Genomic DNA, 14,701 nt, shown 5'->3' with positions numbered 1-14,701 from the left:
GTTTCTCCATATATTGTGTCTAAAGCATGGGTAGCTCTAGGCATTCTTCTAAATCAGTAATGGATTGACAATTTCACTTTAAAAAAAAGCAAGCCGTGTTGTTGAGATGAGTTTTACAAGTTAGAAATAGAAAATTGTGATTTTCACACAAATCCCTTTAGGTTCTAATTGTCTCTTTCCTAGAGGTCGTTCGTGCACTTCAGGAATGCCTTTGTCAGTTCTTCTTTGCTAATAGTTTTGATAACAGGATATAGCTTGTCTTAACCAATTTGATTTTGTGTCATTTATGTTACTTTTGCATGTTAAATTTACGTTTAATTGTTGCTATTTTCTTGCATTATATTCCCAATTTACAAAAATGTATTGATGGCTAAAAAAATGGCTGATTGAAGCATATGGGAGGTGAAAACAGTAAGAGAAACACTTAAACTCAGAATGCTGTTCTAAATGTAAATTATAAGTAGGGCTCTCATGTGGATATAAAGGATGAATATGTATGTGCTGAAAGAAGTGAATGTGATAATTTTATACAAGAATCTGGAAGAGAAATAGATGATCAGAAATAAATAAATCAATAATTTTAATTAAACTGTTTATTCATTTGTTCCCAGTGTATTTTCTGTCAGAAAGGTTTTTTTTTTTTTAATAGTGGTACAGTTCTGTCAAATATATTGATATTTTTAAACAAAGAGCAACAATTTTTCTGGTTAATTAAACACATTTTCCCCATACCAGTTTAAATTCTCCCTATAATAAAATTAGAATATTTGTTGCTAAAGGAGGTAAGATATGAATTCTACTGAATATTTTAAATGAGCTTCAATAAAATATGATTGGCAGGAAAGCATAATTGGTGAAATTCTTTTATTAAATGGATTTGTAGGATGTCCCATAATGTCCCTGGAATGCAGTGTGGAAACATGATTATTCTCACATGAGATAGCAAGTATTGCACAGTTTATTTGTATTTAACCATGTATAGGGAACATATGAATAACTCTTTGCACATCTGTAATAATTATATAGTTGCCTCTGGGTATCGGAAGGGGATTGGTTCTAGGACCCCCCCACAGAAACCAAATGCTAGGATACTCAAGTCTTTTATACACAATGGCATAGTATTTGCATATTACCCAGGCACATGCTCCCATATGCTTTAAATCTCCCATCTCTAGGTTATTTGTCATACCTAATACAATATAAATGCTCTGTAAATAGTTTTAAATGCAGTTTAAATGTTATGTAAATAGTTGCCAGTGTGGGGCAAATTCAAGTTTTGCTTTTTGGAATTCTGAATGTTTTCTATCTATTGTTGGTTGAATCCAGGGATGTGGAACCCACAATGGGGAACCAGTGTATATGGAGGGTTGACTGTATATGAAAGAAGTATATGATGACATTTTCTTCTCTTTATCAGAGAAAGCCCATGCATTATGAAGAGTGATTCTTTGTTACTTAAAGATTAATTTGTAAGGTACTTGGAGAAAATCCACCAGTGGTATATATATTAATAGAGAATGAGCCATTGGTCACAACAGAAAAGGTGTCGCAAATGTACCCTTATTCATAGGGAAATGTGGGATTAAAAATATGCTTCTGTTCTGAATTCAGTGTAAAAAGACATAGAAAAAAATTGTAAACACTGTCAAAGTAAGGCTACTGAATTACATAAGTTTATTGTGATCTCTGAATTCAACATCCTTCTTTCCAATGTTGAGATGTACTAGTTATGTAGGGATGATCACTGTCATGCATTTTTCCAATAGGAGTGAGATTAAAAATAATATTTTCATAGCACTGATGTTTTCTGTATATACCATTTCCATTATTTTAAGTGACTGGCTGAAATGATGCATCAAATGATGCTTTCCATGTCTTGGATACACTGCATATATACCTATAAGATTTGAATATCATGGTTTTTAATGTGGTACAAATCACTAAGCATTAAGAGTTTGACCATTTCCAAAGATTTATTGGAGAAAAAAAAATATCCAGTTGTTGAAAGGACAGAAACTGAATATGATTGTGTAGTTTCTGTACAGCTGAATTGAATGGGTGCTGAAATCCAGTCTACATGCTGCTTTCTAAGACTGGGGACCCTGGTCTATGCTGTGTCTCACCAAAGTGAGGGGCGGGAACTCTTAATTTAAATGCAGGTACTATCAGGACATCATGCTCTCAGAGGGACTGCCATTTTCTGATCTGCACAAAAACACTATATAGTTTATTCAGGTCCTGGAAATGAAGGCTGAAGAAACTCTTCTCCAAGATGAATGCTATTGAGGAGTATTATACTATTTGCTTTAATGTTATTTTCCAAGTGTAGTTTTTTTACCATCTGCTTTTGAGTGTGATATGCTCATCAACCACCTTAGCATTTGATTAGTATTTGAAAGTAGATTTTAAAGAAAAATATCTCTATTATTTCTAGTTTCATATTGGGCCTGACTGTCCATAACAATCAAAATGGGCACCCATTCTGTTAACTTATGATTATGAGTTATGATTTTCTCATTTAGTGGAAACAGAGTAAGAAAAGAAACTTACTGAATATATAAAGTGATACAGAGCTGAATATATTCATCATCTTGATAAATATATATAATTTGATAGAGATTTAACAATATCATTCATCTCACTGATGAAGCTATAGTTTTTCTCATTACTACCACTAACAAGTATTTTAAATATTGTGTTGAATCCTATTTTTTGGATATGCAAATTGGTGGTCTGTGTGGTTTCTTAATGCAAATTTAGTGGTTTATAGAGGATAAAATTGGGATAAACACAGCTATAAAGTGAAAAGAAAAGACAGCGTAGGTTAGAAACCCAGTGTCAAAGAAACCCATTATTTAAATAGAAAAGGAAGAGAATCCTGCAAATGCGCCTGAAATAGGCAAAAGGATGGCAGTAACACTTTATGATATCATGAAAAAGTACGAAAGAGAGCCTTTGGGGGAGGATGTGGTTAACAGTATCAGATGAAATTGAGAGGTTGCTTAAGATAATGATTAAAAAACTCTTTTGTTATTGGACAGCAAAGATGCCAAAAGACTTTCAGGGCGTGGTGGTAGTGATGAGTTAGGGAAGGTCATTAGGTGTGCCTTGGTTTGATGAACAAAAGGAATAAATGAAAGTGGAGACAGTGAGGGTAGAAATCTCTTTCAAGAATTGTAACTGGTAGAGGGAACAGAAGAATCAAGGAGAATCCAATTTGGGGAGAACTCTCTAAAAGCTGAGTATAGTGAGCATGTTTTGATATGGCTGAAAAGGAATTGGTCGGAGGGAGAAGTTAAAGATCCAAAAGCTAAAAAAGACAGCTGATGTAGGACAGTAAAAAAGAAGATGAGAAAGGCTGGTGTCTAGTACAAGAGAAGGGAGCGCTCATCCATTGTGGCTGTAGAGAAGGAAGAAAAGTGAGCACAAATGCAAGAACTTTTAGACACGTGGTAGGACACTGACGTGTTTTCATTAAGATGTCATCCTTTTGCTCTTTGACATAGAGATGAGGGATTTTCTGAGAAAAACTAGCATGTAGGCTGAGAGGGGAGGAGGTTTGATAAAGATGATTAAGGAGTCAGGAGCCACCATGGATAATGTGAGTGAGAAGACAAGGGAAACGGGGATTTTTCTGGGCCTGCAGACTTCATCTTTCACTCAGGAACAGGTGCCTCTCAGGTTTCCTGGAACCCCTGGCAGTGATCCCCTGGATGATGCTGTGCACTGCTGTAGAGCTGAGATCAGATTGATGCCATGTCTTCTACCACCAGAAAGCTTCCCTGTAGCCTCAGTCTCTTCTTGGAGCTTTTTCTCCACCTCCTGTTTTAACTGAAACTTGCATCTTCTCCTCAAAGTCTCTTCTTTTGTTGTCCTCTTTAATAGGGGCTGTTGATGAACAAACTTGAATGCTTTTTAAAAATAATGTTCTCTCTTCCTTTCTTTTTTTTTTTTTTTTCTTTTTGCGGTACGCCGGCCTCTCACTGTTGTGGCCTCTCCTGTTGCGGAGCACAGGCTCCAGATGCACAGGCCCAGCGGCCATGGCTCACGGGCCCAGCCGCTCCGCGGCATGTGGGATCTTCCCGGACTGGGGCACAAACCCGTGTCCCCTGCATCGGCAGGCGGACTCTCAACCACTGCGCCACCAGGGAAGCCCTCTCTTCCTTTCTTTTTTTATAAAAGTTATTTTCTTTTTTGTAATTCTTACCTTATGGAATTAAATTATATTTTCTTTATAACACATTTGTGATCTTGATAATATTTAGACTTAAATGACTAATAAGTTTTGTTATGGTGATAAACATTTATGGTGTATTCAAACATTGTTTATTATGTCATTCCACTTAAACAATCTGATCAGTGGAAATGTAAACTTCTAAAAGTTAAATCTGATTCTTGCTGACTCCTACTGAAAATGTGCCCCAAAATATATTTTTGAATTAAGATTTACTACAATAATTTGTACACAGGTTAGAACATTCAGTGAAATTGTAACAGATTAGTTAAATTAAAATTTGAGCTCATGTCATGATCTACATCTTTTTTTTTAACGAAGCAGTAGTTCACATTTCTTTATTTCTATTCTATTTATTCATTATGAGACCAATCTTTATTTTAAAAATATTGTTTTCGTTAAACGTGGTCTAAAAATATAAGAACCATTTCCTGGTGGAATAACAGCTTGAATTTTAGACCAGGAAGAAACACTGACAAATGCAGGTGTGATAGGCCATATTCCTTGAAAACTTTGGAAAAGGAGTTAAATTTGGTAGCATTTTTTTTTCATTCTACTTTTTATACTTTACCTTTTTTAAAGATTTTACAGTTCAACCATTTAGGATTAATTATCTTTCTAAATATGCTTTAACTAGAGATTGCATTATTGTATTTGTCATGTTTCTATTTCTAAGTACAGTAACTGGCTTTGTATTATGTACTCAGTGTGTAATAATTGAATAAAGGAGTAGACATAGACCTTCTTTCCTCTTAAATAGAATATGGTTTGAAATGGTTGAAATATTTGTATCACCTCAGTATCCAGTATAGTGGTCCACAGGACTGTATACAAGCCTATTTCTCCTCTAAATGGTGCTGAGATGCTTGGATTATTATTATCTTTTTTGGGAGGTGTTCTGAGTTGGGTCTTCATTGCTGTGCGCGTGCTTTCTCTAGTTGTGGTGAGTAGGGGCTACTCTTTGTCACGGTGCGCAGGCTTCTCATTGTGGTAGCTTCTTGTTGCAGAGCACAGGCTCTAGGTGCATGGGCTTCAGTAGTAGTGGCACTCAGGGTCAGTAGTTGTGGCTCGCGGGCTCTAGAACGCAGGCTTAGTAGTTGTGGCACACGGGCTTAGTTACTCCGCGGCATGTGGGATCTTCCCGGACAAGGGCTCAAACCTGTGTCCCCTGCATTGGCGGGCAGATTCTTAACCATTGTGCCACCAGGGAAGCCCTTGGATTATTTTTTAGCTTTTAATAGTTTGTTTCTTTATTCACATGTCATATGACTATATCCTCTCGCTTTTTATTATCAATGAATCTGCTTACACTAGTTCCTTTTCCTAGTACTTGTAATTTTTTTGTGGCCTAAGAAACCAGATATCCAAGGTTATTACTTTTTTTTTCTATAAAATAAAAGCAAAAAGGCACTGCCTTAAAGTACACAAACAGGTTTTTTAAAATTAAGTGGAAAAAAATTAACTTACAGACTTTGAGACTTCACAGATTGTAGCTCAGAATATTTACATATGTATTATGTGCTTGCTGGCTTGCCTGCATGAGGTTTTCAGAGGTAGCTGAGATTTGGATAGTGAGTTATTTACTGCATGTGCTCTGATTTTCATCTTTATTGCAGCACAGTAAAAACCCATAGTAGATATGATTTTTTAAAATCTACTTTACAGCCATACTTAAGGATGCTCAAGTTCTTTAAATCCTTCAAGAAAATTTCCCTCTGTTTATCACAAAGATTATGGGAAGACTCAGCTCATTGCTAACTGATCGCTAATGCCTAACTTATCCCAGTCCATAGGCAAAAATATATTGGAAATGTTATCTTTTGCATAGTCAGTCATATAGGGCCTAGTCTGCTTCACCAGCAGCATGGCCTTGGGTTTGGTTTGACAATCAAAAGTGGAAAATACACTGAACTTCACATAGCAACATGTTAACTTAGCTTTAAGGAAGTGTACAAGATAAGTAAAAAGAGAATGCACAGTAACAGCAAAGTAGAGGGCTTATCACTCATATCGTCACTTCTAGTGTCCCACTCACTCCACACTCAAATCAGAAATGTACACAAAGATGGAGCCCTAGTGGCCATGGACCATTTCAATTCAGGGAAGCCTTCAGTCTGAGGTCCTTTCCATTTTCTACATGCAGCACACTCAGGGTGATGAGTTTAGGGATGGAAAAAATTTCCCTTCTTCCCTTCTAGGTTCTTTAGCTGGTCCAATAATTACATTGACATAAGACAAACAGGAGAAACAAGTTATATACATACAGAAGCCCCATAAAAATATGAGACAGTCAGACAGTTGAGGCTTATATGCCATCCTGAACTAAGAATAAGGGGGTAGGGGTCTGAGGCTTCAAAAGGGGGGAAGACAATTCACAGGAAGATGGGAAGAGCAAATGTTTGGTAAACAAATGTTTGCCCTGCCATGGAGATAAGTCTTTCTGATGAAAAAAGTTATCTCTGGTGATAGCCCTCTTCCTGGTATAGGCTCCCTATTGAAATTCTTTTAGGCAGTTAAGGGAGAGGTAAAAAGTTTTTCCTGAGTTTGCTGGGTCTCAGTTGCTTTCAGTCAAATCAATCCACATGCAAAGTTGGCACATCTTGGGGTGGCTGTATTCTGTTCCCTGTCATGACTAATCATTCATTAACTAATAAAAAGTCTTGAAAATGATGTCTGGGTGCTTGGTCCAGTACACAATCCTCAATTGGATTCTCAGTTAACTCGGATCTGGCATACTCCTATAAGTTCCTGCAGTTAATGGAGTAAAGAGACTCCAAACCAAGTGTTAAACCATCAGGCATCCCTAAATCTAACATAATCATCATAAACTGGCAATTGATTCTTTCCTTCTGATCAACATAAGCCAATTCGAGATGGTTCTTCAGAACAAATCAAACTATCTGAATAATCTAAGAAAATGCAGAGATTTTTTTATGGACAATGAAAAGATGAAAATTGTCATCTCTTTTCTCTGTCAACTGGCAAAATAGATTAAAATAACACATAATTTTAAAATCTGTCATTGAAAAACATTAAGTCACATGTTATAGTGAAAGTCATGTGGAACTAGAAGTGCATGTGACAGTGGTTGGATAGCACTCAATGTATGTAATGAAAGAATGTTACCGAGTCCAAGCTCACTCTGCTCACCGCACGATAGGCCAATAAATTGGAGATGAGGTGTTGAGGCAAGGAATACACCTTTATTTGGAAAGCCGGCAGACTGAGAAGATGGAAGACTGATGTCTCAAAATTACCATCTTATGGGGGTCTGGATGCCAGTTTCTTTGATAGAATCAGAGAGGGAAGTAAAGTAAAAAGGCAGAATAGAGAGGGAGAGGGGGGAGGAAGTAAAGTAAAAAGGACCATCAGTCTTGCAAAACATCTCCTGGAATGGCCAGCCTCTGGGAGGGGATGTGCTAATTTCTTCAGCCATTCACAGGTGGGTAGGATTCCCTGAGACAGGCCATTATGTATGATTATAATAACAAAAGCAATGAAAAGCAAAGGCTAGAGTCAAAGAAACAGATTCAACACGGAGTCAAAATTGGCTCGTCCATGTTACAATACTGTGATATTGTGATTTGTAATAAGAAATATAGATTTGGCCTTCATTGCCATTTCTGGCACAGAGCTCCTAAAACCCTGGGAATTTCTTAAGTGCGGAGAGTGGTGAAGGTGTTTTTTGTTATGTTAATGAGGTGACTTTTGGAAAGACTCTAGATCACCTAAGGGTGGGGGCTGGTCACCAGAGGAACTATCCATGTGATTAGAGGGTTGGAACTTTCATCCCACATCCTGACCTCCTAGGAGCAGAGAGGAGCTGGAGGTTAAATCATTTGCCAATGGCCAATGATTTTTTTTTCTTTTTAAATTTTATTTTATTTTTTATATAGCAGGTTCTTATTAGTTATCTGTTTTATACATATTAGTGTATATATGTCAGTCACAATCTCCTAGTTCATACGTTTGTTTTCTACATCTGTATCTCTAGTTCTGCCTTGCAAACCGGTTCATCTGTACCATTTTTTCTAGATTCCACATATATGCATTAACATACGATATTTGTTTTTCTCTTTCTGTCTTACTTCATTCTGTATGACAGTCTCTAGGTCCATCCACGTCTCTACAAATGACCGAATTTTGTTCTTTTTTATGGCTGAGTAATATTCCATTGTGTATATGTACAACGTCTTCCTTATCCATTTGTCTGTTGATGGTCATTTAGGTTGCTTCCATGACCTGGCTATTGTAAATAGTGCTGCAGTGAACACTGCGGGGCATGTATCTTTTTGAATTATGGTTTTCTCAGGGTATATGCCCAGTAGTGTGATTTCTGGGTCATATGGTAGTTCTATTTTTAGTTTTTTAAGGAACCCCCCTACTGTTTTCCATAGTGGCTGTATCAATTTACATTCCTACCAACAGTGCAAGAGGGTTCTCTTTTCTCCACAGCCTCTCCAGCATTTGTTGTTTGTAGATTTTTTGATGATGGCAATTCTGACTGGTGTGAGGTGACACCTCATTATAGTTTTGATTTGCATTTCTCTAATAACTAGTGATGTTGATCAGCTTTTCATGTGCGTCTTGTCCATCTGTATATCTTCTTTGGAGAAATGTCTATTTAGGTCTTCTGCCCATTTTTGGATTGGGTTGTTTGTTTTTTTTAATATTGAGCTGCATGAGCTGTTTATATATTTTGGAGATTAAGCCTTTGTCCATTGATTCGTTTCAATGGCCAGTGATTTAACCAATCATGACTATGTAATGAAGCCTCCATAAACACCCCAAACAAACAGGTTTCGGAGAGCTTCCGGATTGGTGAACACGTGGAGATATGGGGAGAGTGGAGAGCCCAGAGGGGTGTAGACGTTCCTCACTCTTTCCCACATACCTTGCCCTAAGCATCTCTTACATCTGGCTGTTCCTGCATCATATCCTTTTATAATAAACTCATGATTTAGTAAGTAAAATGTTTCGCTGAGTTCTGTGAGGCTCTCTAGCAAATTAATTGAACTCAAGGAGCGGGTCGTGGGAACCTCTGATTTATAGCTAGTTTGTCAGCAAACCTGGACTTTCAGCTGGCATATAAATTGAGTTACCAAGGAGGGTGTCATTGGAACCTCCAGTGGGTAGCTGGAAGGTCAGAAACATAGGTAATAGTCTGGGCTTGCAGTTGATATTTGAATTGAGGGAGGAGTAGTCTTGCAGGGCTGAGTACTTAACCTGTAGAATCTGATGCTATCTTCTGGTAGATAGTGTCAGTTTTACGTTAAATTGTAGGATGCCCTGCTGGTGTCTGAGATTTGCTCATTTCTGTGGGGAAGCTCTGCCCCCTCCACATGCTGAAATTGGGTGTTGACCCAAAAGATATACTATTAGCAGTTTTGTCACTGTTGTTTTGAGTCTTTCAAATACTTTATGTGGATTGAATGTTAAGCAAAAAATAGTAACACTTCTTACACATAGTGTATTTGGGTTTGCTTGTGATGGGGTCTTATATTTTGTATGTTTTATTCTTCATTTCATTTGTCTAGGAATTTATTTTTAGAGTATTTGACAAAATTAGCATTTTGTGGCACAGTAAAAACTAACGGGTCTTTCACTGCTGATAGTTTGAGAAGCACTGCTGTAGAATTAAGTACTCAGGTTGGTGGCTCTTCTTGTGGTAAAGGTCACACGCATCCTCTGTGTGGGTCCATCATTGAATCCATATTTGTAGTCAGGGGTCACTTGTAGATCTTGTCTTATTTGCAGAGTGGAGGTAAGTGATGACAGTTGAATCCTGAGCCAGTTCAGGTTATTAGCCTCAAACATTTATCTCAACTCTTCTCAGGTGTTTCATCATTTGGTAATCCCTGAGAAGGGGAAAAGGTTCTTTTCAAAGGCTTTTAATTGCATTGTTACAGAATATGTCATTTGAAGCCTAGGAACCCTAAGTCGCATAACTACCAGAAAGAAGGAGCAAAGAAGTTCTGTTACACTTCTGTCAAAAATGCTTAAATGATGCAAATCACATTTTTGAATGACTATTCTTACTAGACATATGCCAGATAATTATTCGGAATTCAGACATGGATTTTTTGATGGAATTTTAAAATAGTTCTCATCGTGGCAGAGTTAAGAATAGTTCTGGCACTCTTGTAAATATTTTAATACTTTTTAAACTGTAGCCATTTAAGACACTACATCGTGTAGATATGTTATATGTAAAGAAATGAGCACTTTTTTCTAAGGTTAGAATTAACGTATACTTGACTAGGAAAGTACCAATACTTGTCTTAGACTGCACTCTCCTAGAAGCAGACTCGGAGACAAGGTTTGATTCCAAGTAGTTTATTTCAGAGGTGGTCCTAAGAAGCATGGGCATTAGAGTAGGGAGTTGAATCAGAGAATGTGAGGAAGGCTGATAACAGATGTGGTTTCACACAGGTTCCACTGTGGGCAACTGAGGCTCAGTTCCACAGGGGACCTGTAGGAGCACTGAATCTCAGATGAATGAGATTGATGAATCTCAGAGTCAACCCAACTGAGTGATGAGGAAGCTGGAGTATTTATCTACCAGTTCCCTGACTATTCTTGGTAGGGGGCTGCTTCAAGGGTCATTAATCTTCTGGCACTCCTGGCTGAGTGTGCTCCCATGTGCCAGAGAAAAAGCCCTCCAGCAGAGATTTGTAGGTCTTTACCTACAAAGTAAGTAGGTGAGTAGCTTTCCGAATAAGAGGTGAATGCTGGAGAGATATGGTCAGGCTACCGACAGTATCACTAAAGCATATGGCTCAGATTGTGGTCTTCACACCCATGCCTGTCTATCACAGGTTTGGGATGAACCAAGGAGCTGAGTTTGTACAGTAATGTAAACCAAATGCTCTGACTCCTTCATTGAGAAAGTCTTGCCTGTATATATGTAGGTTCTGGGTGGGATGAACAGCTTGTGATCTACTACCTCACTAGTAGAGCAGCACTTTTGAGTAGCTCATTGCTATATTACACTGCTGATCAGACACTGGTTTCTTTACTTAATCTTAATATTGCTTAATTATTTTTAAACTCAGATGTGTAGCTTCATGATGAAACATGTGGTCTATATGTAGTGAATGGTGCTATGATGTAAAGACACCAAATTTTATGATATAGGATACAAACATGCCAAATTACAAAATTGTATACATTTTTGTTGTCTTAAAAACAGACCTCTTAAATAAATATCATTATCACAATCAGTTATGACTTGATAACTTATTCTTTGATTTTCTAAATTTTACTTTTATAAGTTACATAAGCTGGCAAAGAAATGAGAAAGGAATTTCACATCCTTGTGTTTTTAATGAAATGGCACTTGAAAAAAACTGTCCTCAAATCAGTTAATTTTTTAATTAGGTAATGCAATATTATGATTTATAATAAATATATTTGGTCTGACCAAATATATATATTTCTCATATATATTTTGTCCAAAATATGTATATTTCTCATATATATTTGGTCTTCATCCACGGTTCCTGGCTTATAGCTCCCCAAACCCTTGGGATTTCCTGAGTGATAAGAGCAATGGGAGCATCTTTTGTTATAATATTTGGTGTTTTTTCCTCAGTTCCTGAAATCCCTTCAGAGCCATAAAGTTGAAATGGATATCTTGTTATTCATAAGAAGCCCCTTTCCACCAAAACTAGGTTTACGTTAATGAGGTGACTTTTGGAGAGCACCTAAGGATGGGAGCTAGTTGCCAGGGGAACCAACCAAGAGTAGAGCATTGAGAACTTTCACTCCCATGTCCTGATTTCCAGGGAGGCAATAGGAGCTGGAGGTTGAATCAGTCCCCAATGTCTAATTATTTAATTAATCATGGCTGTGTAATGAAGCCCCCCATAAAACCCCAAAGGAGGGGGGTTCAGAAACCATCCAACCAGAATGCTTCCACAAGCCACCATGCTGGTTCCCAAACTCCACGAGGAGAGAAGCTCCTTTGTTCAGGACCTCACCCTATGTATCTCTTCATCTGGCTATTAATTCCTATCTTTTAATTTCCTTTGTAACAAACCAGTAATCTAATGAGTAAAAGGGTTTCCTGAGTTCTGTGAGCTGTTCTAACAAATTAATTGAACCCAAGGAAGGGGTCGTTGGAACCTCCAACACATAGCCCATTGGTCAGAAGCACAGGTAGCAACCTGGGCTTGTGATTGACATCTGAAGTAGAGGACAGTTTTGTGGGACAGAGCTCTTAACCTATGGACTCTGATACAACTTCTGTGTAGATACTATCAGAATTGAGTTGAATGTAGGACATCTAGCTGGTGCCAGAGAATTGCTTGGTGGTGTGTATTTACTCTTTGCTTGGTAGTATTTACTCTTTAAATACTAGTTTTTATTTTGCCATTCAGGTCTAGTAAAATTTCTTCCTCTCTCTCTTACCCAAATTTTAGGTTCTGGTACTATACCGAGTTATACCACATAGCATCAATAATCTGCGCCCTGTACATGGACAAAATTCACCAAAAGTCAATCCTTGTTTTGCATCCAGCAACATATATTCTAATCCTGAAAGGATTCTGCTTAGTTTGATGAACACAAATTATGAGAACAGCTGACATGTTATTTGGAAAAACTGTCCCAAAGGTGAGAAATTTTTTCTTTAAATAAATTATCACAAATTGTAGTCTGACAATATAGAAGGAACCACAGAACCAAACAGAATCCATAGATTCTAGACCTGACTACAGCATTTAATAGGATGTCCTATAACATTTTCAACATCAGTTTCCTTACATGTGTCAGGGAGGGGGAAATTTCCCCCTCTACCTGTCTTGAATTCTTGTGACTGGACTAATAATAAAATTAACACAAGACAGATTAACAGGAGAAAAAGAAACACATTTTAATTCATGCATATGGAGGTCCCATAAAAATTGGACCTAAGAAGTGGCCAAAGCAGGCAGCTTTTATACTTTTTAAACAGAGAAATTGGTGATGAATTGGCAGGACAAAGAAACTTGGGCTTTGGGTGCTTAATTAGTGAAGAATCTAAGCAGAATTTGGGCTTGGGGTAGTCAATTAAATAAGTAATGTTTTGTTTATACAGGTATCTCTGCCCGAATTCCCTGTCTCTTGTGATAAGTATGTCCTTCTGCCTTCAAATGCAGGGAGTGCACGTTTCATGTGATAGATTCATCTCCTACTTTAAGGGACACAAAGAGGAGGGTCAAAGTGTCCCTCTTGCATTGGCTGTTTCTTAAGTAACTTGAATTCAAAATAATCAATATGCCATTGAGGCACATTTTGGGGCAGCCTACCCTCGGCCCCAACACATGTAAAATGGAAATAATAAAAGATGCTTCTTCAATTTATTTTGAAGAATAAATGGTAAAAATTATGTAGAGATGCTCTACAAATGAAAGATCGCCTTAACACTGCTGGCATTTTCAGCTCTATAAAGTATTAAATTTAGGTGACACTGCTGAAACCTTGTACATAATTAGTTGAGACCAAGTGAAAATTGACTAGAAAACACCTTACATGTCATTGTGACAGTCATATTGGTAATCACTAAGTGTGAATTTTGAGGGGGTAGGTCATATTAAGTCCATATACCAAGACCAAGACAAACAGGTGATCATAGATACACCTGCTCCAGTGTTCAGGTGGTCACTCCCTGGTTCTGTCCTTGAGGAATGAGGCTTTATAAATTTCTACCCCAAGAGGCTTACATTCTTTGAAATAGTTCCAATTGGCTAGTATAGCTGTGCATTTTTTTCTTCATCATAAGCATTGCTTGTATTGAGAAGAGGACATGTGCACATTGTTTGTTTCTTTGGCTTCCATTCAGCTACCCTCTTCAAAGTACATACAAACCTGTCATGTTCAGAGTGGGTTATGTTTTATTTTTTATACAGAACCCTCAGAGTTTAATCTAAACTTTAGAAGTAAGGGGAAGATTAAAAGTATGATTTAAAATGAGACTTTGAATTACAGTTGCTCCTAACTTAAAGGCATTAGTTTAGCAAACATAGTGACATCAAGATTGAAAGAGATATATTGATATATTGGTATTAGAGAACAGTAAACATGGAATATTTTATCACCTTCTAATTGACATGCTGATAATATCAAGCAATTTGCCTTGAAACTGCAATTTAATAAGATTCAAATCTTATAAACATGTATTTGGCCTATTCAAAAATGTAAAACAAGGGCTTCCCTGGTGGTGCAGTGGTTGAGAGTCTGCCTGCCGATGCAGGGGACACAGGTTCGTGAGCCGGTCCGGGAAGATCCCACATGCCGCAGAGCGGCTGGGCCCATGAGCCATGGCCGCTGAGCCTGCGCGTCTGGAGCCTGTGCTCCGCGACGGAAATGGCCACAACAGTGAGAGGCCTGCGTACCGCAAAAAAAAAAAAAATGTAAAACAAGGTGTTAATAAGCACTTTGATTACTGAGGAGTAACACTTTAACCAGTGTTATACAATATGTATA

At 37.6% G+C, this 14,701-nt stretch overlaps 1 protein-coding gene across 1 annotated transcript in view; it reads left to right on the top strand.

Moving 5' to 3' along the window:
- Positions 1-14,701, top strand: part of CFAP47 (cilia and flagella associated protein 47) — a 505,984-nt gene that overhangs the window by 244,531 nt on the left and 246,752 nt on the right. The window contains 1 exon segment of the mRNA XM_069540349.1: positions 12,658-12,850. Within this exon segment, the coding sequence (XP_069396450.1) occupies positions 12,658-12,850 (193 nt within the window).

This window comes from Delphinus delphis, chromosome X (assembly GCF_949987515.2).
Source record: "Delphinus delphis chromosome X, mDelDel1.2, whole genome shotgun sequence".
Classification (NCBI taxonomy): Eukaryota; Metazoa; Chordata; class Mammalia; order Artiodactyla; family Delphinidae; genus Delphinus; species Delphinus delphis.
This window is presented reverse-complemented; position numbering and strand designations above follow the sequence as displayed.